General features: G+C 37.9%; 1 protein-coding gene across 1 annotated transcript; it reads left to right on the forward strand.

The window, feature by feature from the left end:
- Positions 1-1,059: 1,059 nt before the first annotated feature.
- Positions 1,060-10,002, forward strand: rasl11a (RAS-like, family 11, member A). The gene is made up of 8 exons (XM_015006045.2): positions 1,060-1,774; positions 3,638-3,694; positions 3,812-3,894; positions 5,171-5,211; positions 5,300-5,429; positions 6,006-6,081; positions 7,558-7,634; positions 8,818-10,002. The coding sequence occupies exons 1-8, from the start codon at positions 1,618-1,620 to the stop codon at positions 8,962-8,964; spliced, it is 768 nt and encodes a 255-aa protein (XP_014861531.1). The 5' UTR covers positions 1,060-1,617; the 3' UTR covers positions 8,965-10,002.
- The last annotated feature ends 214 nt before the right edge of the window (positions 10,003-10,216 follow it).

A 10,216-nucleotide genomic window follows, 5' to 3' on the forward strand; every position in this document is an offset into this window, starting at 1 on the left:
AGTGTCAAAACCACAATAATCTTTGCTGTTTTATTCTGAAAATACAAGCAGAAAGTTTCCGCTTTAGTTGCTGTTTTTTTCTGTTGTAGTTTAGAGTTTCCTCCCGTCCACTCTCGGAGATTGTGAGGGAGTGTCGCTGAAGAACTACTTACTTGCGCATAAGTATTGGTTCGGTTCTTTATAGGGCGTCGGATTGGTGGGCGGCGTTTAAGGATTGCATGTCAATTAATTACTATCTGCCTCTCAAAGACTTTTGGTAGCTGTTTTAGGCAATAACAATAAGATAGTTTTATCTCAGTAGTCTCTGAACTATAAAAATTCTTTCTAAAAAACAAAAACAAAACATTTTGTTGCATGTCTTTAATATTATTTCACAGTACAATAGTTATACTGAATTAGAAGATTCTCCAAATGCAAATCACTAAAGAAACGTCAAAACAACAAATAAGATAAAACTAAGCAATAAAATAAATAATGTTGCATTTGGGGTTTGCTATCTATCTATCTATCTATCTATCTATCTATCTATCTATCTATCTATCTATCTATCGGTTTTAATTGATTTTCTACCATCTCACATTTTTTTTTCATTTTAATAGACAAAATAATACAATTAAGCACACATACAGATTATTGTATGTGTGCAATATAGTCCCAGAATTATTTCTCTAAAATAGACATTGCACGGCTTACATTCAAACAAGAATCCTCTGAAACAAACATAATAATAATAATAATAATAATAATAATAATAATAATAATAATAAATCTTTTTATGTCATATAATTATTTTATAAAGAACATAAGTAAGATTTAGTTTGTTGTTGTTTTGTAAAATCTAGGTTCTTTCTCTCTCTCTCTCTCTCTCTCTCTCTCTCTCTCTCTCTCTCTCTCTCTCTCTCTCTCTTTCTCTCTCTCTTACAATTGACATTGACGGACTTCCATACAGAAGTATCCAGATAGAGAAAAAGTGATGGAACACCAACTTAAAGAGTGATGGTTTAAAATCCCAATCCACCTCTTTGTTTAAACCTTTTCTTCATCCCACTTGATTTGCTGGTGCTGTCATCGTTTATAACGCATTAGGCTGTCCAGGCCGAGAAGTCAGGCCGAATTCCCACTGGTCTCCCGGGAAAATGTGAGGGGACGGATCAAAGTCTACATCCCTCCCTCTCATCACTCCTTCTGCTCTCTATCCACAGCCAGAGGCATCTGGAATCTCCGGGAACCGGATCGTTTTCCTTTTAGCTATTAAAGCGTAAAAATGGATCAGTAACGCGTTTAATGATGCCTCCATTGTGGAGCTAAAAGTCAGTTTTACCCCAGGAGAGAGACTTGGAAGAAATTGTGGCACACTTGGATAATAACTGGGAATTATTAGGGCAAACCAATTTTGCTGATCAGTTTCTAGCTGCCGTTCACTGCGGAAAACGAGGAATTGTTTTCTCTCTTTTCTTTTTTCTTCTTCTTCTTCTTTTTTTTTCTTTTTTTTTTGGTTCACATCTGGATTGACCGTAGGAATACAATCACGGAGTGATTTCTCCCAGAGTCGCAGGAATTTGCTACAATTTCCCCCATAAAGCTCGGAGCAGTTCTGAGGGTCCAGAGGGGAGCTAAATGCGGCTGTCTGGCGATTCTGCCCCGGGAAGTATGAACAGCAGCGGGTCTGGCAACTTTCTGCTGGTCCCCATCCCGGAGTATCCCCTGCTGGACTGCGTCCCCAACAAGACGGTGAAGATCGTGGTGCTGGGCGCCAGTAACGTCGGGAAAACCGGTATGGCGGTGGGATGCAATTATTGTTGTGTATCCGAGAAAGTTTTCATTCGGATTAGTTGCATTGTATTCAAGCGATAAATGGAGTAGATCCGTTTTTATGACCAAAAGATCATTGTGGCTCCGCTCACCTAAAGAGAAACAATTAGTTGTCAAATTTTTAGGTGGCAGAGGAATTAATAAAGTGCTACCATTGTTCGACGACAGAGGGCGATAAACAGCACTGATTTCCTGAAAATGAAAAAAATAAAAATAAAAAATCAAACAAAATTTGAATTTAATTAATATCGCTCATGAACTGTGAGTGTAATAAAATACAATGTAGTTGGCTATAGAGGTACGAACATAATCATTTCTATGATTTACACATAATATTTATAAAAATAACAACTTTAATAAATAGTTTATTGAAACTCCTGGAAATTCAGTTTTAGTGGATAATATCAGTCACAGTGTTAAATAATTTTTGAAACATTGTATTTAACAAAACATGACTTTTAGAAATATTCTGTTAGAGGACAGGTTTCTTCACAGACATATCTAGTGGTTGGAAATTAACATTGACAAATTTAAGAATTATATTATTTTGCACTTTATAAGAAAGCTCATTTATCATACAGACACAAATTCCACGAGGTAAATGTTATCACTGAAATATTTAAAATTTTGTCCAGCTCTGTCAGGTCACAACTGTACACTTTAATATATTTAGTTTGTGCTACAGATCAATGAATGTTTGGAGTGAAATAATTGTTGACTAATCTATTCCAAGTGTCATAATTTCGTATTTTTTGCCCTATATGTAACTCGAGATGGACAGATTCTCATGACGGCAATAGCTCACAACCGACACAAATGACCAAAATGCTAAAGGTCCCAGAGAAACATTTGATTGCATTTTGTGGGGTTCCCCCCCCCCCTTTTTTTTAAGCTAAAGTCAGAAAGCTAAACAGTTTTCTTACACCAGATGAACTAAATGCTTCAGCTGGGAAAACAACAGTGAGTAATCCACACTACATGTCCAATGAGGCAGGAATGTACTCTCCGTAGCAAATCTGGGAGAATCATCAAACTCAGTTATCTGGAAAAGAAGAGCATCACATGTCATAATGTATTACCTCGGCTAATAATCCATGAGTTATTACTGCTGTGCCTTCACACAGTATAACACCATCTTCTGTCAGATCCCAGTCTACCAAACCACATTCAATGGCACCACTGTTAAGAAAAGGGTAAAAAAAAAAAGACATAAATTTACATTGTAGTAACTCTAATAATGACTTTTGGAGATGTTCTTTTACCTCATTTACCATCTTTCTCACTGTGTGTTGTGGCAAGAAAAACTCTGGTCATCATTCACCTTTTTTTGTCACTTTTACCACTTCCACAAAGAATATTAATACAATACATTGAAGTCAGAGAGATGCAATGACCCACCAGCGTCTCTAGATGTTATCCAGTGTGTCACCATGCGACTTCAATGACCAAACACAAAATCTTACCAAGTATTTTTGATCTAGTTTCTAGTGCAAATATCTTAGTGCTCTTGAAATAAGACAAAACTAACTTACAAGTAACTTTTCTAGTACTAGTTGACAGATTGTTTCACTTGCTTTCATTTGAAAGTGAAACAATCTGCCAATGTATTAGTACTTTTTTGTCAATATTGAGGGATTATTTACTTAAAAGGAGATCCTATTTCTTGCTGAAAAGTTACTTGTGAGTTAGTTTTGCCTTATTTCAAGTGCACCAAGATATTTGCACTAGAAACTGGACCAAAAATACTTGGTAAGATTTTGTGTTTTCCATTGTTCTTCTTCCTCATCTTTACGTCACTGATTGACAAATTCTGTTCCACTTTCAGCTCTGATTGTCAGGTTTCTGACTAAGAGGTTCATTGGAGACTATGAAGCAAACACAGGTGAGGTTTCCCCCCCTCATTCATCTGACTGCCTTTGCCACCAGCGAGTCCCCGCCACGATTGATCCTCTCATCCCTTCACATTCACCCTTCCACCCGGATCTCTTTGTCTCCGCAGGAGCGCTCTACTCCAGAAAGGTCACCATGGATGGGGAGGAAGTGTCGCTTCAGATTCAGGACACACCCTGCGTTGCCCTCCAGGTTAATTTAAGTGAACCAAATTACTTGTAGGCATTTGTTTCTAAGAATGTGTGCTAATGAGGTTATTATCTATTGTATATTTTTAAATAGTAGCAGGAAGTTGACAGGAAAGACATTTTTGGGGCGAACGTATTAGAGTCTTTCAGTTTGTGTAGGTTCTATAAGGTATGCATATGATGTATGGTACTAGTGGCATGCCAGAAACAGACCTTTTGTTATTTTATTCATTTTACCAAGAAGTCAGTAAAGAAAAGAAAACATGTACAGTAGGTCCTAACTAGTTTCTGTCCAGTTAGTTCCTGTGCAATAAAAACTTGGCACTATGGAGGTTAAGTCTATAGATAGCATTACAAAATGTTACATTTTTTTCTGGATTTCAATCATAATGTCCTTAAAAAATCTTAAATTTGAGTCGATGAATCCTGCAGAAACCCTGTTCCTCGCCTTTCATTTTTGTCCACAGGTCTGAGCCGTGCTTTATCTTGAAATTTCAGGTTATTAATTGGAAATGTAGGACTAAGTATTTGGGATTTGAAAAAGAGCAGTACAAATAGTCAGTGATTTCAACAGGCATTTAATGGAATAACTAGATAATTGAGCTGAAATAATTTTCTGACTGGCTGGCAGAAAATTATCTGCACTGGAATGTTGTTTCTAGATACCGATTCTCCCCCCACACACGGACTGGCTTTAATGAGGTGACTTGGCAAACTGACAGCCGTCTGTATCTACACAGACGATGTATCAAATATAGTGACCTTCATATGTTAAGATACACGTTTCATTTGTATTCCTTGGGCAATTTCACTTGACCTTATGTCTCGGAACAGTCTGTACTTAACTTGGAGGAAAATTACTTGTTCTGTTCAATGTGATTCTTGAAATTATGAGACCAAATTTTGGGGAATGTAAATGATGTGCAGTTCAAATTCTGCCTTAAAATTAAAGCTAATGAGGCTACATTTGCATTGCTGGACATTTGGCTTACGTTTTGTAATCATAAGGGTTTTTTTTGTTGTTGTTGTGGGCGTACAACTCTTGTTTTGAAACTTCGCAATAAGAATAAAAAGATAACGGTATTGTATGTGTCTGATAACATTGAGTTTAATTAGTTCACGCCTGCAGAAATCAAGGAGAGAGAGACAAAGAGGCCAAGGATAAAAACTGTGATCTTCAATTCATACTTCATAACACTTAATTGACACATTCAGTCTATGCTACTCATTTCTCTTGGCTATGATCTGCATACTCACGTCACTCTTTTGTGTTTTGGCAGGATGACGCTGAAGGCCTGTACTGCCAGGAGCAGATCAACAGGTCAGGCTCAAATCACATCATTGTAAGTTTTAACATAAAATGAATGTTTTCAAGCTTATTGTCTTTAGTTTTTTCCTTTTTTCCTCAGGTCCATCTACTGGGCAGATGGGTATGTGTTGGTTTTCTCCATTACAGACAACAGTAGCTACCGAACCATTCAACCTCTGTACCAGCACATCAGGCGCATACACCCATCTGGAAACATCCCAGTTATCCTGGTAAGGATGATTCATGTGAATAAATGTTAAATCTATTCCATCCAATTGATATTCCATCAGCCATGTTTTTAAATTATTTTCAGCTACAGTAGCTCGCTAAAGTATGTATACTCTGTGAATATTTTTTTTATATTTGTCACATTACAGATATGAAATTCAGTGTCTTTTATTGGGATTTTATGTAACATACCAAAACAAAATATTTTAAAGTTGTGAAGGGAAAGGAATGTATACATGATTGAATAACTCTAAACCTTCAACCAGAGCTACAGTGAAACACTTAAAGACATATTCAGGTGTTACAATGTCCCAGTCAAAGTTCAAACCTAAATCTAGTCTAGATTTACCATATATCTTCTGTGGGAAGACTTTACATTTTATGTTCATAGATACTCTCCTGCCATTCTAAGTTAGACCTTTTCTGCAACAAAGCAAGAGGTGATTTCGTAAAGTATTCAGTCCCGATAAAACATGTTACGGTTTCTAACAGTATTTATTTCAACGCAGACCAGACAAGAAGCCTACCAACCTTAATCCCGTAATCTAATCTGCATCCTAATCTGTTCCCCGCTGCAGGTTGGCAACAAGAGTGACCTGCTCCGAGCTCGACAAGTGCCCGCGGAGGAGGGCGACACGTTAGCAACTTCACTAGGTGGGGCATTTCCCCGCTTTCACTAGTCAAGACTTGAATTCAGTGCAGCATAACCGGTGTTAGGGCTGAGTCTTTTGAAATACTTGCATCTGACTGGAGTCTATGTAATTTTGAAATGCAAATGAAAATGTTAATGTCTCTGGAGAAGATTCCAAGTTTTGCTTTGATCATTGAATGGAGCAACAGCTTATCCTTGCAGTTGCTCAGGTATACCTGGCAATATTCAGTGTTGTGTGAATAATAATTAAAGGTGAAGATGCTCCTAGGCTTTTAAAAGACTGGTGACAAGTAAAGATCGGGAATTGTTTAGACATTAGGAACTTTAGCCTTGTGTGCCTAGAGATGAGTGAATCTTCGCTGGCATAGACAGAGAGTATGCACAGTTTAGCATGAGATTAAGCTTCATTAACATCAGATTATTGCCTTTGTCAACTTTGCAAATTTTGTTGCAGTTGTCCCCATGTGTTGTTCATATTAAGCTCCTATACAATACAATTATTTGAGTAATACATGGCAGCCTGGGTAAACTGGAGATGAAGTTATGTGTGTTTCTAAATCAGAGAAACACATTGTTTGTTTTTTTAAGGCAGCTGTTTCCATAAAACTTAAAAACACAATTCATATATGCAGGAATAATACACACTCCCTTTGCATTAAATGGTTATTTTATAGAAATCAGTTATTATTTACACTGATGACTGAACTTTTGGTCTGTTAAAAGTAATGTTCCATCTAAAATCCCTAACACCAAAGGCATCGGGTACTCATTTTTACACTTTCTACTTCAGGTAGGAGTCTGGCTCCTGATAGGAACTCAGCAGAACCGATCTCTGCTGAACCGATATCCATTCAGAACTTTTATATTTAAACAAGAACTTTGTCCCAACTTTAGTAATGGCTGGAATGTGTTTCTGACAAGCTTCTTTCGTTTACCTAGGAGACATACAGCATAGTAACACCAGCCGCTACAATCTAAGTTGACAAAATTCAAACTTTATAACTTAAGGTAACCTTATATATATTTATAGAAAGCATCTCCCAATGTTCCTTTGTGATTCTTTATATTTTGACCCATTCTGAGTGTCTGCAAGGTCGATGTTTTTGGCTATCAAGTGAAATATCTCGAAAGCTATTTAATGTTCGTGGTTCACAGGAGATAATTGCTCCCTCACTTCCTGCCTTGTTCTTGATCCAAGAATTCCTGCTTGCTCGGTTTGGAAAAAAGAAGCAAGATAAGTAAACAAGCAGCCAGTTCCTAGATGGGTTAATTGGGGTCAAGCACAATTAACCCCTTATTTAGGTCAGACCAACCAATTCCAACAGCTTCAAAACTAAGGAACAGGTTTAGTTGAGCTCCCTTACAGATTAGTTGCCTTGATAAACTGTATCCTAGATGTTGCCTGATGTGAGAGGAATGCTGACAATTATCGGGATGATCATGAGCGGACCCGATCTGAACCATGTCTCTGATCGCAGGGGGCGTTTACTTCGAGGCCTCGGCCAGAGAGAACCACGAGGGAGTCCATGCCGCCTTCCTCCATCTCTGCCAGGAGGTGGGGCCTTATCTTTCTGTCAAAAAACGTTTGATTGGTGAGGAGGCGGGAGCCCAGATTTACAGAACAGCTGTCCCGATGACAGCATCTTATTTAGCTCCCGGGGTGTTGGTCATTTTTAGATCCACCATCCTTTTAAGGAATTTCATGCTCTGTGGGAGCTATGATAGTTGAGTGATGCCTAAAAAAGCGGAAATACCATCTGTTTATCTTTTTGGCCTTAAAGGGAAACCAAACTGCATTGTAATTTTTTTTTCTCTAGCGGAGTAACAGTCGTTACCCTCAGGGAGGATCACTGAATGTGCAGTTTCCTGCTTCTTGCTCACACATGCAAAGCCAGCACTGCTAAAACACAAAATCTTACCAGATAATTTTTCTTCTCATTTCTAGTGCAAATATCTTCATTCTCTTGAAGTAACTTTTCAGCAAGATATATGAGCTTGTTTTAAGTAAATGGATAATGAATAATATCCATAATATCGATGAAAAAATACAGGTGCAGTAATTCCACTGCCAGATTTTTTCACTTGTAACATGGGAAAAATGTCTTAATCTGTTGTTATAATTAAAAAAAATAAAACTTCCATTGGAACTAGTACATTTTATTAATAAAACTTAAAATAAGCTCCTATATCTTGCTGAAATGTCACTTCAAGCTCAGGTAGTCTTATTTCAAGTGTTCTTGAAATTTTGTAGAAAATGAATTTGTAAATTGTTGTTGATCCTAAATGTAAACAGGATCCTGCACAACTTTCATATGGTCAGCTTCCTACAATAATGGCCTAAGTGGATTTTTGCCAAAAGCGTTTCTCTTTTGAAAGAAGTCATGATTTTTTTACCCCCAAATTGAAAAAAAATGACTTCGGTCATTATTTTAGGTAGGTGACGACATTAGATCCCCAAAATTGATCCAAACTTTTTGGGGGTTATCTTTTTTTTCTTTTTTTCATCATGCAACAACATTTGGGCAGAGGTTGTTGTTTTTAACAAAGTATGCTTGAGAGGCAAATTCACTCCATTCTTGGTGGAAGGCAGGGCCAAAGAAAATCATCCAGAGTGCCGCAAATGGCCCTCTGGCCACAGTTTTGGACATCCCTGACTTAGGCTGTATTAATTTGATTAAATTGCTTAATTGAAACAATTTAAAATGGAAACCTCCTAAAATCTGCCTTCTGTGCACCAGGTGATCCGAGCCCTGGGAGGCGGGAACGGAGAGAAGAGAAAGGGCGGCCTACACCTGGCCAGACCCAAGTCTCCCAATATGCAGGAACTGAAGAGGAGGTTCAGACAGGTGCTTTCCTCCAAAGTAAAATCAGCTACAACTATCTGACCTGGAGCTGACCTGGGACAAAGCGTGACACAGTAGCAGCTTCCACGCAGGAGGCGATATCAAAGTCTTCGGTTGAAATTAAAAGGTTCGGCGTCTGAAGTGGGACATGAATACTGCCGAGGTGCTCTGCGGGGATCAAAGCCTTTCAAAGAGCACAAGGAGTTCCTCCTTAGATAGACAGATAAAGGCAGAGACTGAGTTTAGCTCTGGAAAAGACTCCTGGTCAGCAGAATCTCCTTGCTGGGATTAACAAAGAGCAGGAGTGATTCATTTCTTGTTCTCAAGAGAATGAAAATGACAATGTTTCTTTTTTAACCCAAATCAATAAAATCTTTTAGAATTTCATCCAAAGACAGATTCTTATATTATACTCATGAACTTTGTTCTTTATTTTTCATTTCCACCGGTGGTGTTGTTTTAAACAGCTGATGTAAATCTTTTTACATGTCAGGATTTTTTAAATAATAAAGAAAATGCCTTCCTCGCATCCTCGTCAAGGATATTTTGAACAAAAACAGGATATGACCCCAAAAATGCAAGAGTTCATGGCTATACAAAAAGACAAATGACGGAGGACGGAAATCCTTTTATTCCAAATTGAGGAGCGAGTTCCTGATCTTTATGGATGCCCTGGGTTCATATTTACAGAATGAAAATATATAAGATCTGTTCAAATGAGAAAGAAGTCATTTTACAACATACGCTGAGAAAACAGACAGGAAGCGTCCAACCAGTAAAAAGGGTTTAATAATTTCCATAAATTTTATTCAGTTGTTGTTCAGTCTTTAAAAGGTTGTTTAAAAAGTAAGTCCCATCTGTTGTTCGCAATCCTTTTGTACCAATAAATTGCTGGTATCAACCCTATAAAATACTGCCTGTTCTGTGTGAAGATCATGACTTGATTTAAAGAAACGGTGTATGTTTTTATGTGATTTGTCCCTGTGTATGCGTCTGTGTGTTTCCACTGTTCTCATGACCTCTCCTGCTGCTGAAACACACACACACACAGAATTCCCAATAAAGACAAATTCCTCCTCATCTGGAATTTCTTTCTGGGTCACTGAGCCACTAGTCTTTAGCACTACACACACACACACACACACACACACACACACACACACACACACACACACCCCTGCACGCACACCCACACACACACGCTCACGCACACCCACACACATCCTTGTACTTCTATCTAAGTGAGGACTTTGCATTGACTTCCATTCATTTTAGTAACTTCATATAACCAAGA

The sequence above is a fragment of the Poecilia mexicana genome, unplaced genomic scaffold (genome assembly GCF_051168715.1).
Source record: "Poecilia mexicana isolate PSO_F unplaced genomic scaffold, ASM5116871v1 scaffold_18, whole genome shotgun sequence".
Taxonomy (NCBI): Eukaryota; Metazoa; Chordata; class Actinopteri; order Cyprinodontiformes; family Poeciliidae; genus Poecilia; species Poecilia mexicana.

Bases quoted from the DNA above. Each gene is read 5' to 3' on its own strand.
- rasl11a (XM_015006045.2), top strand. From the start codon at position 1,618: ATGCGGCTGTCTGGCGATTCTGCCCCGGGAAGTATGAACAGCAGCGGG. The intron at 3,895-5,170 runs GTTAATTTAAGT...GTGTTTTGGCAG, and splicing joins CACCCTGCGTTGCCCTCCAG to GATGACGCTGAAGGCCTGTA. The intron at 5,430-6,005 runs GTAAGGATGATT...TCCCCGCTGCAG, and splicing joins GAAACATCCCAGTTATCCTG to GTTGGCAACAAGAGTGACCT.